Source organism: Bison bison, unplaced genomic scaffold (genome assembly GCF_000754665.1).
Source record: "Bison bison bison isolate TAMUID 2011002044 unplaced genomic scaffold, Bison_UMD1.0 scf7180017864164, whole genome shotgun sequence".
NCBI lineage: Eukaryota > Metazoa > Chordata > Mammalia > Artiodactyla > Bovidae > Bison > Bison bison.
Window position 1 is genome coordinate 1,915,791 of NW_011494736.1, and position 22,674 is coordinate 1,938,464.

The 22,674-nt window shown below is 36.8% G+C and overlaps 1 protein-coding gene across 3 annotated transcripts in view; it reads left to right on the forward strand.

Annotated features, from left to right (window-relative positions):
* The window catches only part of NAALADL2 (N-acetylated alpha-linked acidic dipeptidase-like 2), a 1,240,647-nt gene that overhangs the window by 103,007 nt on the left and 1,114,966 nt on the right, over positions 1 to 22,674 (forward strand). For 2 of the 3 annotated variants that reach the window (XR_825426.1, XM_010841637.1), the window contains exon 1: positions 6,169 to 8,154. The exons of the other annotated variant lie outside the window; for it this stretch is intronic. Coding sequence is in view for 1 of the 2 variants with exons in the window: in XM_010841637.1 (XP_010839939.1) it covers positions 8,112 to 8,154 (43 nt within the window). In the remaining variant the exon portion in view is untranslated. Of the gene's footprint in view, positions 1 to 6,168; positions 8,155 to 22,674 lie in introns of those variants that run through there. 3 annotated transcript variants of the gene reach the window in all.

Consider the following 22,674-nt stretch of genomic DNA (forward strand, 5'->3'; position numbering starts at 1 on the left):
TGATGGGACCAGATGCCATGATCTTAGTTTTCTGAATGTGGAGCTTTAAGCCAATTTTTTCACTCTCCTCTTTCACTTTCATCAAGAGGCTTTTTAGTTCCTCTTCACTTTCTGCCATAAGGTAGGTGTCATCTGCATATCTGGGGTTATTGATATTTTTCCCAGCAATCTTGATTCCAGCTTGGGCTTCTTCCAGCCTCATAATGTACTCCACATATAAATTAAATAAGCAGGGTAACAGTATACAGCCTTGATGTCCTCCTTTTCCTATTTGGAACCAGTCTGTTGTTCCATGTCCAGTTCTAACTATTGCTTCCTGACCTGCATATAGGTTTCTCAAGAGGCAGGTCAGGTGGTCTGGTATTCCCATCTCTTGAAGAATTTCCCACAGTTTATTGTGATCCATACAAGCAAAGGCTTTGGCATAGTCAATAAAGCAGAAATAAATGTTTGTCTGGAACTCTCTTGCTTTTTCCATGATCCAGCGGATGTTGGCAATTTTATCTCTGGTTCCTCTGCCTTTTCTAAAACCAGCTTGAACAGCTGGAAGTTCATGGTTCACGTACTGTTGAAGCCTGGCTTGGAGAATTTTGAGCATTACTTTACTAGTGTGTGAGATGAGTGCAATTGTGCAGTTGTTTGAGCAATCTTTGGCATTGCCTTTCTTTGGGATTGGAATGAAAACCGACCTTTTCCAGTCCTGTGCCACTGCTGAGTTTTCCAAATTGTCTGGCATATTGAGTGCAGCACTTTCACAGCATTGTCTTTCAGGATTTGAAGTAGCTCAACTGGGATTCCATCACCTCCACTAGCTTTGCTCGTAGTGATGCTTTCTGTGGTCCGTATGTTGTTAATTTCTTGTTGCCCAAGGTGATCAAACACCACATTTTCAGCGTCAGCCTAGGATTTTTTTTTTTTTTAATGGACTTTTTCCTATTTAATTTATTCTGGAAAAAAAAAAAAAAACTGTCCAGAGGATATATGTTTATCTCTCCTCATTTTTTCCTCTCTGTTTTTGTTTTTGTTTTGTTTTTTCTCATTTTGTATATCTGGTCACCATAGGAAAGACAGCAATCACTCACTTCAGGGAAAGTCTATTTTAAGTACTAGCTACTGGGGGTTAGACTGGGGTTAGAGACTTTAATCCTTCATCTCCTCCTTTCCTCTAACAATGCTAGCTGGCAGGCAGTCAGCAGGAAAGTAGAAGAGGAGCTTTCAGAAAGAAAACATTTCCTGTAGAAAGTAGTGAGTGGCCCATTGTGATGTTGAACAAAAGTATTTCTCCTGGAATTGTTTTTCTAGGAAACGCGTTATGCCACTTAGACTTTATTCAGTAAATATATAAATAGAAGAAGAAAAGAAAGAAGAGATAAAAAAGAAAGGAGATAAACTTTTCTTTGACTCTCATAATTAATTTGTTCTTGTTGACTACTGCTTTTGTTGATATTTCATAATTTGAAAGCAAGGCACTTAGCGTTAATTTAATAAGTGATTTTTATAGCTACTGTGTTTATTTTGGACATGCTCATCTACTATTAATACTTTAAGATATTAAGTGAGAGGAATGGAATGTTTCTAAAGACTAAGAAACCTCACATTTTACCTCAGCGTCACCCTAGAAGAGAAAGTTGTTTCCCCCTGAACAACTGTTAAATTTTTTTTTTTTTTCATTTAGCTAATATTTGCCAAGTTCCTATAGCACCGTTGACAATCTGCCTGCAACACAGCGAATCCCGGGTCAGTCCCTGTGTCAGGAAGACCTCTGGAGAAGGGAATGGCAATCCACTCCAGTATTCTTGCCTGGGAAACCCTTGGACAGAGGAGCCTGGTGGGCTACAGTCCATGGAGCCACAAAGAGTCAGACACGACTGAGCAACTAACACACACACACACACATACACACACACACACACACACACACACTACACACAGCACAGGTGGCATTGATTGCTTTTTTTTTTTTTCCTTCTTTTTTTGAGGTTAGAGTGAAGAGGCTGAAGACTGGAAGTTATTTTTATCTCAGCATAAATGGGCTGTACTTTTTAATATTATTGGAGCTGTTTTAGGTTTCTCTTTGTCAAGGAGATGAAGCTTCTGTTTTCTGGACTGGTCATTGCACTGCATTTTGAGGAAATAATATTATGTCCAAACTAAAGCTACTATTTAAGCATTTTCATTACATTTTAAAAAGATGACAGAGATAAATCATTCTGTCACGTTGGTGTTTCTATTTATACCAAGGGTTTTAGCTATAGATGTTTTTTCTAGCTTTATTGTAGATTTTTAACATGCCCTAAAATTCTCAAATTGATTAATTCTCTGTTCTATGCAGTATCAGACAGTTTGCATGCATATTCTTTTGCTTTAATGCTTTTCTTTAGGTTCCTCTTGAGAGAGTTTTGCCAGAGATTGTGGAATAATAGGTTATAATATGTAGATTAGTTAAATGTGTGTGTGTGTATACCCTTCATTTTTAGTTCCATGATAATAATATTAAATATACAGTTAAACTTTTCTTAAATGTTTTCCCTTTTTCAGATAATATTTAGATGGCTGTCACAGCTAATCTTCCTACTATATGTAGAATCCTGTGGATGAAGGGAGAGTGTGCTAACAAGGGTATATAATTTAAAAACTTTCTCGCATTTAAGCCAGGATTTCATGGGATCCTCACAAAAAGTACATAAATCGTGGTACACTGTGATTACAAGCTTATATTTAGTATTTTGTTACTAGCTCTTCCACAGTCTGAAATAGTGTTGTTCCCAGCAGCAAATTAAACTGCTTTGTAGTATCACTCCTACCTGACTTTCAGCTTGGCATCTTCATATGTCTGTTATTTTTATATGAGTCATTGTATGTCTTAATTACGTGAAGCAACTTATAAACCATAAGTAGCTGTTAAGCAACCTGGTGTGTGTGTGTGTGTATTAGCATATAATTTATATAGTTCCTTGGCTTCTTTGTTTGATAACACTATAGTGGAAAGATCATTAAAATGATAATATTCTCCTTCCTATTAATTATAGCTTATCTTGTTTCCTTGTTAATGGATGCTTCTTACTACTGAAGGAGATAGTTACTTTCTTTGTTCTCAATCAGTATTAATTCTCTTAAGAGTCTGTATGCAATTGTATGAAATAAGATGATAGAGAAATAAACATTTAGTTATAGTAGTATTAAAAGAATACTTTTGTCCACCAGTCAATCCTAATACAAAACACTGCTGCAGCTGCTGCTAAGTCGCTTTAGTCGTGTCCGACTCTGTGCGACCCCATAGAAGGCAGCCCACCAGGCTCCTCCGTCCATGGGATTTTCCAGGCAAGAGTACTGGAGTAGGTTGCCACTGCCTTCTCTGTACAAAACACTGAGTAGGCCTTAATTTTCTTGACCGACATTATTTTATGTCACATATATAGAGAGGCACATATGTATATATTGTGTATTCAACTATTTAGAATTACAGTTTCAAGTATATTGGGGGATATCAGAGAAGCCTGATTTAAATGAATTGCATGTTACTGGACAGTTAAGACTATGAGAATGAAAAATTATGATGATAAAGGAGTGACATTATTGATTGGGCTCCTCCAATGGGTTAGCAAGTAAAGAAGCTGCCTGCGATGTAGGAGATACAGGAGATACAGGTTCAGTTCCTGGGTCAGGAAGATCCTTTGAAGGAGGAAATGGCAACCCACTCCAGTATTCTTGCCTGAAAAAGAATCTCATGGACAGAGGAGCCTGGTGGGCTAGAGTTCAAAGGGCCACAGACTTGGACGGGACTAAGCGACTAAGCGAGCACGCATGACAAGGGGCAGTGGACATATGTGAGCAGGGAAGTGGGATGGCTGTGTTTCAGGAAGATCGTGGCGGATATAGAAAGGGTGGATGGGAGGAGAGGAAGAATTCATTTGTAGGGAGTACCTATCTTGGCAAGACATGACAATGGCCTCACTTAAAGGAAATAGAAAGTTAAGGAGGTGGATTTCAGTGTTATTGATAGAACTTAGTGACTATTTGGGGGATGGGAGAGGTAAGTAGTAAGGATAAATCCTAAAGTTTCATCTAAGGCAACTGGGTGGATGGTAATACCCAAATCCAGAAAAGATGGGGTAAAATATGTTAGACCAGCACACCCAAAAATTAGGAAATCTTGTTTATCATTACCCATTGTTCTCCTATAGAATGTACTCTTCCCCACCCCCTCCCTCTGCTTACCTAGCTATCTTGCTCCTAGAACTCAAAAATATGAGCGTCAGAATCACCCCAGGAATTCTTGGCTGCAACCAACCAACAATATGTGATAAATAAGGGTTGTATTTTATGCAGATGAGTTTTCTGGTGATAAGAGTTGTCTCCGCTGGTTTTCTTCCTGGTAGGAAGACACTTTTACAAATGAAAAATTTCCTGTATAAATGTAAGTTTCCCTTACAAAAGGGGGAATGTATACTCTTATTTTTAGAGAGTAAGGGGGAAGTAAAGAGCTTTTCTTGAGTCTGCTCATTCTCAGGTGTCTTTTGTTCAAAATAATCCATATTTTAGAGAGCATATTTGAGGGAACATATTCTTATACCTTGCAAGCACATCTACCTAGTTCTTGGAACTATAATCTCAAAAATCCACCCTGCTTGCTGAGCCTGGAATTTCCTTCCTATGATAGTTTGCAGGATTGCAATTTTGAGAGGTTCTAATCCTTTTCTCTCTAACCTTTGCTCTCCATGGATACCTATGCTTTTGACCAAGTTGTTCTTCTACTTGTGTTATACAATTTACTGAGAAAATAAGTCACATCTCTGTGTAATTATTCCAAATATTGCAACACTTCACATACACAGTACCATGTTCCATAGCATATAATGTCAACATTTATTACTTTGAATAACTTCTTTGTAATTTTTCTTTCAAATGTTCATATATATCTTCCCTGGAAAATCAGGACTAAATAATCACTTCAGTAACTACACACAAAAAATTTAACCTGTAACATTGGTTTCTTCCAAATCTGTAGTTCCAGGTAGAACGTTCAAAATGAGTGACAGAGAATAGCATAACATTTTCTTTCGCTCACTCTCTCTTGGAGCATTTTAGAATACAATGCTGGACATACAGATAAGTGACATGGTTGGAAGTGTTAGTTTTTTATTATGTCACCTAAGTTGTTTTTAAAAATGTACACAGTAGTTTTTATAGCAAAGTTTCTATACATATAGAGCAGTGTTCCCCAACATTTTTGGCACCAAGGGCTGATTTTGCATAGGACAATTCTTCCATGAATGGGGAGGGGGAATGTGAGCAATGGGGAGCACTTGTAAACACAGATGAAGTTTTGTTTGTGGTCACCACCCACCTTCTGCTGCACGGTCCAGTAATTAACAGGGACTGGGGACGCCTGATATAGAGGACACATTCATTCCAGTAAATTTCTCTCAAAGATTCTGAAAATTTTGATAGTTTTAATAATTATATTAGTTTCTTTCTCACCATTCAGTGCACCTATTTTAACGTCAGTCATGCCTTTTGTTTTTGATGCATACGAGTGTGTTTTAAACTAATGTATGCACTTTTTTTTCCTCTTTCATTTACTTCTTTTATCTTTGATTCTTTGTTTTTTTCCAGAAATTTTCCTAAGTGTCCTCATCTCTTTTATCCTTCTAGTTCTTAATTATTTGCTCTTGCAGACAAACCTACCTACTCTCTCCTCCCATCTCTTTACATTTTTGAAATTTAATTTGTCATTTTTCCCTCTTAGATATTTTCCATTATCTTCTTGGCTAATCTCTGCCCTTCTTTTCTTTGAGGTCCTTTATTTCACCCTTTTTGATGATAGTAATTTGTTCATCTTTACAATACTTGTTGAAGGCATAGTATGTGCTAGGAACTGTGACAGGTGCTAGGAATGTAGTGATGAACACAAAAAGGTTCTCTGACATAACACCTTTTAAGGACAGAAATAATTAAGCTGTACATACAATACAATGTGATAAGAGCCATGGTGGAATGAAAAGTTTTGAGCTGTTATGGGGGATCTGGAAGCACACAGAAGAGACCTCAACCAGAATTGGGTTGAAGAATTCCTGCATGTGGATTAGTTAGGCAAAGAAGAAGTGATGAAGGCAGAATTTTTCTAGGCAGAGAAGGCCCAGGAGAGAGAGACAGTGGATGTACTCAGGGCCCTTTATTAGTATTGAAACTCTTTCAGTGTAACTGGATGTGTATTTGTGTTACTTTCTGTACAGCTGCAAAAGCTTTGGAGGTTTCTGTTTATTTTTATGTTTTACCTCTGCTAAAAAATAAGAGTTCTCTGTTCTACTTTCATAACAACTTCCTGCATGCCATAATTCAGCTGGTAGATAATTGGTACTTTATACCTGTTGTTGACTAATTCTAGGTGCCTGGGGCAGGTATGTTAATACATTTTCATTTTTCCCATAATGAATGAGGATTGATATATGTATTTCTCTTCTTATGGGGAAGTCAGAATGTGATGATTTTAGTGTTTTATTGTCAAACATTCAATTTCAGGTCACTTTTGGTGAAGTATGAGCTTGGTGTGTGTGTTACACTATGCAATTGTACTAGGCAAAGGACTGCTTTATTTTAGAACAAACCACAACCTGGATTTTAAATCTGACGTTTATGACATGTTGATAAAATGGGCCTTAGATAGTAAATGGTCAGCTCATTTTACAGATGGAGAAACTGAGACCTGGAGAGGTTAATGAAGGAAAGAACTAACTGTGATGAGGACTTGGGTGTGTGTGATGTTTGTTTTTATTCTTAAACTTTTGAGAATAACTATTCTACTTATTTACCGTTTCTGTTTTTTATATAATTTATATAATCATTTTTCATTACTAAGCTGGAAAACATGATGGATAGATTATTTTTACATTGAAAATTAAAAAAAAAACTAGGAGATGTTTGAGCCTGAGATTTTTTTTAAACTAATCTGACCAAGATGAAAAATCAAGGAATTCTAAAGGAAGGAAATACAGATTGTTTTTTACTCTAGATGTCTTATGGGAGACAGAGACGAAATAAATTGACTTATTTTTGTCATCTACTTCCTCTCTTGTAAACAAATAAAGATAAATCTCCGGTGTGTTGCTCATCTTTGCTAGGGATGGGTGTTTTGTTTGAGGCAGAACAGTTGAAACTAATACTATGTTTTTGTTGAAAAGGCAATGTAAATATCAGTATCCTTCTTTTACCAGTGAGGACCTTGAGGCACTGTAAGATTGGATGGACTCATTTCTTTAAGGTTTCTCAGTTAATAAGTAACAGCTGATGTCAGAACACAGTGACATCAGAGCTGTGGTTATGCATTCTTTCTGTTCAGAAGGAGGGGGACAAGAGAAGGGTGAAGGGAGGGAAGGAACAGGGTGTACGAGGAAAAGGAAGAAGAGGAAACGAAGGAGGAGGAAAAATGTTGCTTGTTGTGTTTATTATCCACCATTTGCAATGTTTAGCACAGTCATACATTACTGCTTTCAGTTTTATAATTATTTCCTGAAATTGATATTTTGCATTTCCCCCATTTTACAGTTGAGGAAACTGACTCCAAGGAAGCTATATTCCTCGTTATAGTTGCACAGCTAGAACTAGAGCTACTCCAAAGCCTACACATAACTAATTCCCATGGTGTTCCTTATTTTCCCATATTTTTTTAATGGACATTGCAAAATTCACATTAAATTTTACTTTATTTCTATAAGATAAGCAGATTGGGAACACTAAAAAACAAACAAAACTCTGGCTCTGCTCCATGCCACGGTGGTAGTACAGACACTCTTTTGGCAGGAAGTATTGATAAGTTTCTGGACTAAAGCGAAAGTAGGGAATTAAAAGTTAACACCAAAATTGAAACAAAGCCACGTTTTGTGAAGCACACACTAATAGCAGTCCATTGGATCAAAGGATATGATCTCACTTCACAGTAAAACAGGTCTTGCAAGCCCAGGTAACTCAGGAAGCAGAATGGTAATTATTCACAGAAGAAAGCAGGTAGTATACTGTTACATTACTACAGGGGAAAGTCAGAAGGTCACCAGGCTTACAGGGTAACTGACACAGCTGAAACTGCTTGGCCCCCTTTAAACAGAAGTAGTAAAATGGGAGAGAATGAAGCAAGTTTACCTAATACTGCTTTGCAAGGTAAGTGCCAACAGCCTCTGAAATGGTTGCAATCAGATGTGTAAGTGGTGTCCATTACAGAGTGTGTGTGTGTGTGTGTATGTGTGGTGTGTGTGCGTGCACCTCTGCTGTGTTTCAAGGTGTGCTTTGAGGGTGGTGAAAGAAGTGGGGATTGTTTCTGAAGAAGCAGCTGTCTCGTCCGTTTTTCTCAACTACTCAACCTATGCATAAACACAAATTTGGTGGAGTAGGGAAAACCTTATCTTACTTGAGCTATAATGCTGGAGAATGGTACAACCTACTTCCAGTCCATTTTCATGTGAAACTTTTCCCAGTATTGACAGAACATTGATTTTTGTCCTTGCCTGTGAGATTTTTATTTGTAATAAAATTTTACCATCTCTGGGACTTACCAGCCAAGTGTCCTTGTAATTAATATTACCACTTTTTTAAGGTAGAAAACAAGTCTCAGAGGGCAGTGTCTGGTTGGGGAGAGTGGTTTTAGAAGTCTTACTTTATCAGATACCTTTGTCCTTTAAAGGGACTGGCTTTATTGACATTGGCTTGACCAGGCTACTGTGGCTAGGCTTGTTGATAGAAACAAATACAAGTTGCCTCACACTTTCTACTTTTTTGAGTGAGAACGTTTCTTTAAAAAAAAAAAAAAAGTGCAGAAGGCATATTTGTTGCCATGATTTCTAGTCGTCTACTCTCTTGTTAATTATTTACCACCTTTACTAGTGACATTTTGATCAAGGTCTTTTTAAAGAAGTCTCCTTGATGATGACATTTTTATTTCCTTAAATATGTTCTTCTGAAGCTTACCAACAAGAGAATACTCAAACCACTGTTTTCCTTTAAGTGTACGTAACCAAAAACATAATTATATCTGTGAAATGTAAAACATCTGAGGATAACAAGACCATCATAGACATGCTTGGTCATAAACATGTATCATCCATTTTTATAGAGGTAAATAATCTTCCAGAATAGTTGTTTTTTTTTTTTTCTTCTGTATTTTCATTAATCCTTTCTCTACTTACTTTGCTTAAAAATCCCAGAATTGTATTTCTATTTCTGTGTATTTCCCAAAAAAAAAAAAAAATTGAAACACTGTGTAAAATGCTATTAAAAAGTACCTTTAATGTAGAGTAATTTTAAAAGTTATTTAATGCTTTCTATTGAAGAAAAGCAGCAAGGTAAAAGAATCATTTAGTATAAGCCTATGAAATAATTTGTGTTTTATGGATAAAATATATGTGATTATAACATATGCCTTAACTGTTTCTGTAATGTTTTTCCATGGGAAAGTATATAGGAAGCATCTAGGTTGTTAGAGTTGTTCGTATAATAATAATTTTGTGTCAGATGTGTAGGACTGTTTGGGAACCCCCAGAATAGCCCATCTTAGCCTGTCTTATACATCATCTGTGTCTGTGTTCAGGATTGAAATAAACTGAGGAGTACCCTGGCAGCTTTCCTGTCCCCTCATCATCCCTCTTTGTGTCAGGATCAGGATAATATTTGCTTCTTATTTTAGAGTCCCAGAATGTGCATAGATTGTCTGTTGTTTTGTGGGGTTTTTTGCCTCTTTTTCCCTCACCCTTTTATATCTGTTATGAGTCTGGTAATACATTCCATTTGGGAAGGGTGAATTTCTCTTCCTCCTATATATTGATTTTTCCAATTATTTTCAAAATCAATTATTAGCACAAATCAGAAGAGCATGCATAAAATTTAAAATAAGAGCTATGGTAAATAATTTGAATGTCATGGTTTGAGTTAGAAAACAGTGTGCCTTGATTCATAAAGCTTCTGTTGCTGGGGAATACTTGTGAGATCAATTCTATCCTGGGGTATTTTCCTTTGTGCACTCTGCTTAAATTTTTCAATGAGGAATGTGTTCTCCTCTGATCTTATCTGAGTTGAAATGCATCCTTGATAGGTCTACAAATAGTTCAGATTTCTCTTCTTGGAGTGTTGAAATGCTTCCATTCCAGACATATTTGCCTTAAGATTATTCAGTGAACCTATTAATCAGTGAGAATTAATGAGAAACAAGATGCTTCAGTTAGTTTGAAATTACTTCTGGATCTTTTTTTAATTATAAAGGAAAACACAGTAGGAGTTATTTTTTACCTTTATTTGTGTGTGTAAAGGTAAGAGATTTTGCTAAGGTTGTCTAATATCTTATAAAACAAACCAAGATATATCCAGGAGTCTTCACTTATGGATTGCTCTAACAGCATTCTATTTTCTGTGCAATCAGTTTAGTTCAGTTCAGTCACTCAGTGATGTCCAACCCTATGTGACCCCATGAATCGCAGCACACCAGGCCTCCCTGTCCATCACCAACTCCCAGAGTCCACCCAAACTCATGTCCATCGAGTCGGTGATGCCATCTAGCCATCTCATCCTCTGGCATCCCCTTCTGCTCCTGCCCCATAATCAGTCTTATATCTGAGCTTGAGTTTTAAAATTACCAAAGTAAATGAAAAATGCATTTTGAAATGTTGTTTAATTTTTCTTTTGACTTAATAGCATTTATAAAGATTCTGAAGTTCTCTAAAATAATACTGCTTATAATCAGCTCTGCTCACAAATAAGTATTCTCTAACAGAAATGACTATATTCGGATGTTTTGTACATTTAGCCTATAGATGATTTAAGTGTTTTGGCTATGAAGATAATAAGTACTTAATAAACGATAGATTATCATTAGAACTCCATCATGTGTTTTGAATAATGGTTTTCTAAGGCCCCTGTATGTATCTAGATTATCTAGACTCACTGGGCCATCCCTAGTCACACCTTGAAGGGCTAGCCATAGACATTGTCAAGGATTATTCATTTTAGCACCATATCCTGTAGGCCTCTGACCATTATTATACCCAAGTTGCTGGTAGATTATGCCCTGATTAAGAGCCCATAAGCTATCAACATTTAATGTTTCCAATGATATTGGGAACCTATCTTTTCCTGAATGAGAGTGAAATCCTTCCAAAGTTATCTTTGGCTTAATGTGAACAGATTTCAATTATCTTTTCTAACCTAAGAAGCAATCTCTCCCTTTTAGCCTCAGTGAGAAAGTTAACAGACAATTGTGTAAAACCTTCATACATGAAGGTCCATAATATTCTCTGGATTCGTTAAATAGAATTATCTTGGGTAGAAGAGAATACTAAAAAATGTTTTCTAATTTTTGAAAATATAAATAAAATGTACAAATAATATGGCATCAGGAATAGGGATGAGTGCTTTTTTTTCATCGTTATTTGCTAAGGAAAGGAAGGAGGATTTCCTTACATAATATCTGTAAGCACATGTACCACTGAGTGGCATATTGTCAGTCTGTGACAGTAGTGAATGGCCATGGCTGAGGTGACAGGATGGTGGCAAGTCCCTTCTTGGCAGGGAGTTATCTGGAAATTGACTTAGGATAAGGTTTCTTGCAATGTAGGAGACCCAGGTTCAGTCCCTGGGTCTGGAAGATCCTGGGGAGATGGGGATGGCTACCAACTCCAGTATTCTTGGCTGGAGAATTCCATAGACAGAAGATCCTGGAGGGCTACAGTCCATGAGGTTCTCAAAGAGTCAGACACAACTAAGCTACTAACACGCACACATACAAGATTTCTCCAAAGGGTATCCTTGAGCATGTAAGGGACCCTAGCCTAGTCTCTCTCAGGAAGTACAGGTATTTTCTGCTTCTCCCAGACTTCTCATTAACAGGTAAGGCAGACCGTAGTCAGAATTGTTTAAAAAAAATGGTGGGTGGGGGGAATAATCTCTCAAGGCTCAGCTGTGTTCCTCATCTGCTGACTTCCTCCTACCTCAGGACTTCAGCCCCAAAGTCTTGTTTTTCTTCTCCTTTTCCTTGGTCAAACATGTCCAAGGCCACCTACCTCTTTGTAAAGGATTGTTGTTGTTTAGTCACTCAGTCGTGTCCAGCTCTTTTGCAACTCCTTGGACTGTATGTAGCCTGCCAGGCTCCTGTCTCCATTGGATTCTCAGCAAGAATACTGGAGTGGGTTGCCATTTCTTTTTCCAGGGGATCTTTCCAACCCAGGGATGGAACCCATGTGGGCTGCATTGTCAGGCAGATTCTTCACCACTGAGCTACCAGGTAAGCCCTTTGTAAAGGATATGATTTATCCTTGGAATTATTTGAATAACAGAAATCTCTTGAGTTCAGTGCCAGAACAACCTTGTGAGAGGGGATCTCTTTGAATGGAGTTTCCTTTGAACTACTTAACATAACCTTTTCTCTCAAACTGCCTGCTTATCAGCTGCTTGGATGTTTTTGAACACCCTCTAATTAAAGTCCTTCTTCCTACCTCAGTTCTTTGTTCTCTAGGTTAAGAACCCCCTATTCTAAAGGCTACAAAAGACTAGAACTCTGTGGAAAAGATGTTTCTAAGTTCAGAAGTTTGGCTAGACCCTTTCAAATGCAAGGCCAGTTATAGGTAGCTGTCAGCAGAGAGTTCTTCCACCAACCCTCTGAGGGAGAATCTGGCTGTCAGAACCAGGGTAAAGAAATCTGTAGAATATTAATATTTTCAAGGTAGAGAGGGAGTATAGAGGATCTTAAGTCCAAAATTTTTACTTTGTAGAGGAACAGAGATCCTTTGAAGGTACAAAAATTGTTCTCAGTTCCTCAGAAGCAGTTGCCAGAACCCAAGTCTCCACCCTAGCTGCCTAAATCCTATAATTTGATGGAGGGATTTGGCACATTGTTTTCTAGGAGTATTTACTTTTTAGAGAAGGAAATTTAGGCTTAAAAATGCTTTCCATATTGACATCTTTTAGCCTTTGTGGTATGACCTGTAAATCACCATCCAGTATTCAGCCTGGCTTTTAAATGTTTGCTCCATCCAGGCATCCAGTCTTGGGTATTCTCTTGACTACATAAAAGTAACTTAGGCTCTTGAGACATATATTAACTTTCATCACAAGGAGGAATTGGCTTGAAATTCCATAAGCACATGCAAAAAATGTTTCTCCGTGATTCACCCATTTCTTTAGAAATTATACTTTTTGTATCTGGCTAGTATAAGAAAAAAATCCAGGTGGGAAGATGCCTTAGTGTCTGTGCTTCTGTCTGTGTTTCTAGGTTGCAGCCCAAGGGCAGCAGTACTGTATACCCCAACCAGTTAGACTGGTTTGGTGTGTCTGTTTACTTTCTGTGGTGGGAAAAGTATCTCACATTCATCATCATAAACCATGCCTGTGAGTGCTTTGAAATCTTTTTAAAACCCCAAAGAGAACTCACCAGTTTGTGAATCTTCCTTCCAACCCACTCGAATTTTAATAGCATTTTCAGTTATGACAAGTGCATAGAGCTCTTGTTCAACCATTTGCATTCCTGGAGGAAGCTTTCAGTTGCTCTGAGTGAGAGGCTGGTAGACTTGAGACACTGTGAAATTGAAATTTAGATATTGAGGTAACAGGACATTTTGGAGTTGAAACTTCCAGAAGTTCTGCTGGAGAGGTCTTATAATCTAAGGACGAAATCAAGCATAACTGGAGGAAATAAAATTGTAGAGAATGTCAAAGCATGAAATCCCAGGTGAGTCTGACCAAAGTGTGTAGGCAAAAATGTATGGCTTGGGGATTTTTCCGAAGTACAAGGCAAAGAACCCTTGGGACAGGCAAAGAAGATTAGAATATGAACTCCAAAGTCAGATATAAGAAATAGTTAAGGAAGTTAACGGGGCTTCCTTGGTGGCTCAGTGGTAAACAATCTATCTGCCTGCCAATGCAGGGGATGTGGGTTCAGTATCTGGGTCTGGAAGATCCCTGTAGAAGGAAATGGCAACCCAATCCAGTATTCTTGCCTGAGAAATTCCGTGGACAGTGGAGCCTGGCAGGCTATGAAGTCCATGGGGTCTTAAAGAGTTGGACATGACTTAGTGACTAAACAACAACAAGGAAGTTGGCATAACTGCACTGAGAAGCTCTTTTCTCTTGTCTTTCTAAATGGAAATAGGATCTTTACCTTCTTAGAAATAAAACAGCAAGTGACATATTTGAATGAAACATAATAAAAACAATTAATAATGTAGAACTCAGTTAAGACCTGCTGTTGGGGAAAAACCAATACTCAGACACTCTGAAATTTAGTTTGTTCTTAGACTGAAATGATCTGAAATGCGAAGTTTAATCCCCTTGATTTAAATGATATTTTATGGCACTGAAATTGTTTTAAAGGGAAACATTTTAAGTTTCTATTAAAGTTACTATAAAACCTTCTTGAAGAAAAGGTGATATACACCTACAGGATGACTTGATTATTTAAACATTATTATTAATAATGCAATTAAAATGTGTTCCTTATATTTAAAAGGCTGGAGCTGTCTTTGAATCTACTTTCTTTTTCTTAAAGAAATGAAACTAAGCGTGCAGTAATAATCTGATGATTATACATGTATAAACACCATGTAATTATTCCATTCTATGCCTGTTCTCTAGATTTTGGAAAGAGTTTAGACAAATTTAGCTAATTGAGTAGTACAGTAAGCCAAATTTCTTTGTATCACAGCTTTTTTGGGGGGAGGGTTATTAACCAAGCATGTACTTGACATTATTGGAGCGCATTACACTTGATACATCAGTGAGGAAAAAATGAGATGCTGATAAGATTGCGAATAAAATGTGATTAGGTTCAAAACACATAAAAGGGCATTGAACTTCAGCTGATCCTTTGAGCTTCTAAAGTCTTCAGTAAGAGTATGGGTAAATATTTTTATTTAACAGGGCTATTTTATTGTTCTATTGATATGTTTAACCATCTCCACAGTTGAACACTTTGGAAGGCACATTTATAAATGCTATTATATTTATGCTGAAAAATTATACTGAAATTCACCTGTCCTCTTTAAATCTCTGATCAATGTAATGCAAGTTGTATATTTAGTGCACTAAAAAATTGAGAGTGAGGTAGAGAATTGGTGTAAAATCTTGTCTACTAAAAGAGCTTGAAAGAGAATTGTTTTGAAAAGTCAGCTATTGAATTTAATACAATTCATATAAACATGCAAAAGATGTACATGAACACCTATTAAACAACATGATCAACTTTGCCATGTGACTTCAGACCTTGGTGAATGATTCACTTCAATAATTGTTTATAGTTTTGAAATCATTTCATCTCAGTGATTTTTTTGGTTTCTCAAAAGTGATTTCCTTTGCAAACAGGGCATGAGAAGCAGAGAGGATTGAAGGGTCACTGTGCTTTATTTCCTCTTTGTGTATGGACCTTTAATACAGTCACAGACAAGTCCTATGTGTTCTTGTGCTTAGTCGCTCACTCGTGTCTGACTCTTTGCGACCCCATGAACTGTAGGCACCAGGCTACTCTTCTCTGTCCATGGGGATTCTCCAGGCAGGAATGCTGGAGTGGGTTGCCATTCCCTTCTCCAGAGCCTATGTTTTCTTAAACTATTGATAAAGCTTAAGCAAATTTTCATCACATCCACATTTCTTAGTGGTAGATTTCGGAGATCAAGAATTATACTTTGCCACAAAAGGAGGAAGTTGCTTCCGGTCTTGCCAGTTCATGGTATCGCTATAACCACAGACACATATCTGGGAATTTATAGAGAAATCTAGGAATTCATAGACAGAATTCCTCTTCTTTCACAGAAGAGATCTAATGTGAACTGATTCTGGCCAGAATAAATAGCAGAAGAAAGAAACTTTTTCCTGGCAAACGAACAGAGAGAGATAAACATAGAGTTGTATCTATCCATGTTTACTTGCTTTGGTTTCCACTCTTACTGAAAACAAAAAAGATTTTCCAAAAATTACTATGGTGGACTGTTAAACAACATGGGTTTGAACTGCACAGGTCTACTTATATGTGGATTTTTTTTCGCTAAATACCTACTATAGTACTACATAATCTGATGTTGGAACTGGATTTGGAACCATATGCCAGAGGGCAGGAGGGCCCATACTATGAAATAGGCTACAAATAAGTAAACATAATTCTAAATGGGGTTAAAATAATTTGTGAAAATTAAGCTGCTATATATATTTTATAAGTGCATTGTCTTATGGAAGTGTCTCTCCTGGAGTGGATTTTATATGGGTGTTATGTGTTCATGTTGGTTAATGAAAGGTTTAGTATAGTCACTGTAACAGATTTGGCATTGGAGCCATGGGTGGCAGGTAGGGCAGGGATAGAAATTAAGAAGAAAGAAAAACATGTTGACATTGATAATATTCATGGTGCATTATAAACCTACTTTAAAAACTTCAATATGTAAACTTCAGGTACAATGAGGTAATAATGTTGCTTTGAGTTTTTCTTTTCCATGCAGGTAAAATAGTAATTTGAGAAATAAATGAAGAAAATTTAATAAAATAGTAATGTTTTTCATCCTTGCATCTGAGTTCTCATCATAGTTTTATGTTCATGTTTAGTCTTTTAAAAAAAATTTGTTCTTCTCAGTTTATCATTTGACTTCTATAGATGTCTTTTAGGCATCATCTTTTTTTCTAGATGATAAAACTTATAATATTGTTTATATTTTTAGGAATTGGTAAATTCCTGAATTATAGTTATTAAAATACTTTTACATAACAATAAATTCACAATAATGTTGATTAATAAAAGGTTCTGGAAAGGATATCTTCACATGAATTTTTCATTTTCACAAGTTGATGAGTTAGTAAATAATTCATTTTCATACTATATATAAAACAAAAATCCTAATGCTCATTAGGTACTAAATTCAAGTGGAAATTTACTAAGCTTATTTGAATCTCACAATAATCTTGACCTTCCCTCTTTTTCTCTTCCCCTCCAACAAATATACTAAGCTGATTCCCAATAAGACTTCTGCCTATTGGTAATGTCTGCTGAACTTTCTACAGTTTGTTCCTCCTTGTCATTCAATCATCAGGTTAAATATCATCTCAGTGATAACTTCTGTAGCCTCACAAACTAAAGCCCATCTCTGTCTTAATGCCTGATTTTAAATATCTTACAAGGAGCCATTTTTTTAGTGGGGAGGGTGTATTTCTTTATTGCCTAAAGAAAGAAAGAAAAAAGTGAAGTTGCTTAGTCGTATCTGACTCTTTGCGACCCCATGGACTGCAGCCCACTAGGCTCCTCCATCCGTGGAGTTTTCCATGCAAGAGTAATGGAGTGTATTGCCATTTATCTCTCCAGGGGATCTTCCTGACCCAGGGATTGAACCCAGGTCTCCTGTATTGCAGGCATACACGTTACCGTCTGAGCCACCAGGGAAGCACTTTCCTCCAATAAAATGTACCTCTTTGAAATGAAAGACCACGGGTGGTTGTATCTTTAGCTTAGAACCATGGCTAACATGTATTATATTTTTCAACAAGTATAAGTTTCATGTGCTAAGAAAAAGCAGCCATAAATGCAAAATATTTGTGTCTAGCCAATTTGTATTTGTTCTAACATTAAAATTAGTTAAGCATAAGGTAGCGACATTAGCATGGTAAATACAAAGCAGGATAAAACAAGAAGACTTAACCAAAAAAAAAAAAAGACAAAAGGACAAAAACATGTTAAAATTGAAAGAGACCTTTATTCCAGAATGTTAGTTGACATAGAGTTTATTCTAGGATATGGAGAGCAGAGTAATGTTCATTTTCATTTCCTCTGATTCTTAAAGTGAGCTTGGTTGAGTTTACTGAGATGAGCTCTCAGAGAGTCCAAGTATGAAAAACTATGGTGATGATGGTGCTCATGGATGAAAACATTTAAATGTATAATATGTGCCAGGGACTGTTTCAAGTGCTCAAATTTATTATTTTATTGACTCTTCATAACCATTCATGAGGAGTATATACTCAACAAATAAAAATATAAATATATGACTGTATTTGCCTTCTGCTTTATGTCTAATTCATCTTCATCATTGTCCTTCATCTCTTAGTGATGGAGAGCTGAGTTCATGTGATAATGATGGGATTTGATTTGAAAAATGTGAAAGATACTTGAGGTTAAATTGGTGTTTGCTTGTACTAAATGCTGAAGAAGGAAAAGATTGTAAAAACTGGGTTTCTGGCCTAGGTGACAGAGAGAGTAGTATTGTTAACTAATTTAGGGAGTAGAGGATGGGGAATAGTTTAGTGGAGGTGAAATATGAGACTACTTTAACCAAAGATAATTTTATACCATAAGTTTGATGAAAATGTCCAGGACTTAAACTGTAAAAATGACACTAGGCCTTGAGGAAGAGAACTAAGATTGGGGTAAGAGGTTGGAAATTATTAAAACTTAAGTCATAGGGGACATTTTGGATAAGTGATATTGTACAAAGATGAGAGTTTAAAGTAAAAAGACAGATCATAGAGTCTAGCAAACACTGAAATCTAAATCCAAGTAGAAATGAAAGAAACTGACATGGGGTCATAGGAGAGAGAGAAAATACAGATGACAGAACTTTGGGGGAAAATGCACAGTGGGGGAGGTGTGGTTTCTGTATGGAACAGTCAAGTAGCTAGGATTTGGTGATTCAACCCTGGAATTAAGGTGAAACTTGAGGAAGAAGCAGTTTGAAAATGATCAGGAATGAGGTGTAAGGAGAAGACAAAATTAGAAACCATAAAGAGCTTAAAATAGCAGAAGTTCAAGAGTTATAGTCTCAGAAATGGCCATTGTTCAGGAGTTGGAGAAAGAAGAGTGGACAAAAACAGCAGTCTACATTACAACACTTCTGTGAGGTAAACGTAGCTTTCAGTTTTTGCACATGAGGGAGTAGTATCAGTGATGGAGAGGATGAAGGTGTTAAAATAGAAGTATGTCCAATGAAGATGGGGATTTGAATCATTAGAACAACTTTAAAGAACAGGAGAGCAGCATTCTATAAGGAATTAAGATGAGGGTAATGACAGATTCCCTGACTTACAGAGAAGAGTAGGTGATGGAACTCATGCCAGTGGCCTGGATCTTTGCAGTAAGGGATGAGTTCTACCAGCCAAGAGTTAGGGTGGAGCTGGGTGTGCGATGTTGAATCCATGAAAGATAAATAAAAGGATTGGCCAGAAGCAGCTTCAGCAAAGTTAGACATGAGATAGTGTTGGTGAATGTGGGAAAGCAACAGGAAAAAAAAAAAAATGCACGCTGATTATTAAGCAAGTTTTCACAGAGACATGAGTGAGTTTCCATGAGAGTGAGTGTGTGTGTTTTATTGGCTTGTCTACAGATTTGGCTAGAGATTGTTATTCTGGAATAACATGATTTAGCATACCCAATAAGCCTACTCCAGCTAGTTTTCTTCAGATTGCATGCTGCTGCTCTAGGCAGAACTAGAAGAGAGCACATTTCACTACAAATCCATCCAGCTTTTGAAAAGCAATGAAACACCCAGCCTTGACTGCAAATCAACTTTAATAGTGGAATAGTGGTATCTTCTTATCTACGTAACATTTGCAATGCATGTGTGTGTGTATGCGCTCAGTCATTCAGTCGTGTCCAACCTTTCGCAACACCCTGGACTGTAGCCTGCCATATTCTTCTGTCCATGTGATTTTCCTGGCAAGAATACTGGCTTGAGTTGCCATTTCCTCCCCCAGGAGATCTCCCCTACTCAGGGATTGAACTTACGTCTCCTGTGGCTCCTGCATTGACAGGTGGATACTTTACCACTGAGCCACCTGGGGAGCAACATTTGCAAAGCACCCATATATACTACTGGTCATATAGTAAGAAGTGAGATATATATGGGACTTTGGAATGAGGGGAACACACTTCCATTTAACTTTGAAGAAAGCAAAAGGAGGTTGAGATCAATGTTTATTCACTCAAAGACTTCAAGACTCTTGGGTAATTAGTAATTCACATCAGTGTTTGTATGATTATGTTATTATCATTAATAATAGTTAAAATAATAATATAATTGGATATTTAATAAATATCAGGAAGAAGCAAAGCTAGAATCTAAATCTAAGACATATATGACTCTATTGCTTCCTTACTGCTGCCTTTCCCAGGAGTAAGTGCTATTTTAAATAGAGCTACTTAAAAAAAGGCTGTCTAAGCAGAGTTTTCAAATATTCATGGTTTATATCCATATGCAAAAATTAGTGACTTAATTTTTTGTTACTGAAGGGTCCATTCTATAGCTGATACATCTTCCATGGACAGCACATTTCACAAGAAATCACATTACATCATTTCTACCCAGAGTGTTTTCTGTTTGGGTACATCATGACTCCTCTTGTCCTAACTACCCTCATATCCTTGTGATATTTCCATCATGCCTGCATTCCTGGCACTTGTATTGAAGGTGATAAAGCTCTGAAGAAGTTGTTTGTGATAAACAGGTTCTACTAAATTCAAGAATGTTTTGACCATTAACCTTCAGTTTGAAGTCTTAGGTGACCACAAACTAGTATAAAAGAATATAGACCTAACTCTATAAAATATGCCTTAAAGAGGTTTTTAAACAGTTGATGCTTTGCTGATGTAGGGAATATTTCCTCTTCAGTGTTTCTAACTTAACAAATTACATGTAAAAGCCATAAACTCTTTTATATTATCTATAAACATAATAAAAAATGTTACACCACATAAGTTTGACTTAGTCAATAATTCTAGGCCTAGCCTTAGGGTTTGAAGAGAAAATTATTCCTGTTACACATTTTAATTATGCTATAAACTTTGGGAAATAGCTATTGATCTTCAGCATCTGGCATCAGAAAGTTGTTTCTTGTTCTGTAGCCAGTGAAAGAATGCCATAGAGAGTAAAAATGAAGAATTTCAGGGAAGTCAAAGGTACAGTAAAGGATATTTTTTGGTTATATGTGAGTAACTTAAAAGCTAAGATTATCTTCTCTAAACATCTTTCTGCTGGAAACTAGGAACAATGGAGTTCAGGAATATATCACATTACTTGTTTAAGAAAATGCTCTTCACTAGTAGTATTCTTGGTAATTTCTAATATTGTAATTCAGAAATAGGAGGGCCTACTCAGGAAAAAAAAAAAAAAAGCTTAAACTTAACACATTTAAGTTTCTCTGAAACTTATATAGAGTACTGAACATTGTGATTATCATTTTATAAGTAATTACTTCACATTTTAAAGTCATCAAATCAGTAAAATGGGTAAAAACATCCATTCTGTTAAAACTAAAGAGATATCTAACAGCTATGATGATGATGATGAAGGAGAAGGGGAGGAGAGGGAGGGGAGGAGGAGAGACTAGTTACTGTGTGTTGAAGTTTTATTAGGGGATGGGCATTGCTATAAACACTTTACTTGTATGGCCAGATTGAAGCCTACATCCACCAGGTGAGAATGGGTCCCCATTTTATAGAAGGCTCAGACAAGTTAAGTAATTCTGTCAGTAACTAAGTGGTAGAGTTGGGATTCAAACTCAGGTCTGTCTGAGGACTTGTGAAATAATATAGATTCCTTGAGCTGCCATTTTGGCAAGTTGAAAATTCTTGCATGTTTAGAGCATTTAAAGTAGGTTTATGTTTAAGTTTAAACATATCAAATTTAGTATTATGATTTATTCATAAAATAGCTATTTATTAGGGAGGTTCAAGAGGAAGAGGATATATCTATATATACGGCTGACTCATGTTAACATATGGCAGAAACCAACACAATATTGTAGAATATTTGTCCTCCAATTGAAAATAAATATATTTAAAAAATAAATTCTCGATGAATATGTTAACAACAAAACCATTTATTGACATACGATAATGTACCAGACGTAGTGTTAGGAGCTATTGAAGTTAAATTCAGTAAGTCATGGACCAGAGCAACTCATAGTCTGCTATGGAAGATGCTGCTGCTGCTGCTGCTGCTAAGTCGCTTCAGTCATGTTGGACTCTGTGCAACCCCATAGATGGCAGCCCACCAGGCTTCCCCATCCCTGGGATTCTCCAGGCAAGAACACTGGAGTGAGTTGCCATTTCCTTCTCCAGTGCATGAAAGTGAAAAGTGAAAGTGAAGTCACTCAGTCGTGTCCGACTCTAGCGACCCCATGGACTGCAGCCTACCAGGCTTCTCTGTCCATGGGATTTTCCAGGCAAAAGTACTGGAGTGGAGTGCCATTGCCTTCTCCGATGGAAGATGCTACACAGTGATAATACAAAAAAGAGAAAAAAAGTTTATATATATATAAATATATTGTTTATGAATCTTGAGAATTCTCGGATAAAACTTCTATAATTACTCCCTCTTGAATTTCAGAATCTAATTAAAGATATGGTCATTTAGCTTTGATACTACAAGGCCTTCTTTGGTCAGTTTGGGGGCCTCAATATGTTTCTAACCCTAGCCATTAAAGATGGTATTTTGAACATATCAGCAGGGAATCTATTCCTTCCCTACCCATTTGTTCCTAACCTACAATGTAATTAAATACATTGATTAAACATTTGAATCAGTTCTAATGAGGTAGATGAAACTGGAGCCTATTATACAGAGTGAAGTAAGCCAGAAGGAAAAACATAAATACAGTATACTAACGCATATATATGGAATTTAGAAAGATGGTAACAATAACCCGGTGTATGAGACAGCAAAAGAGACACTGATG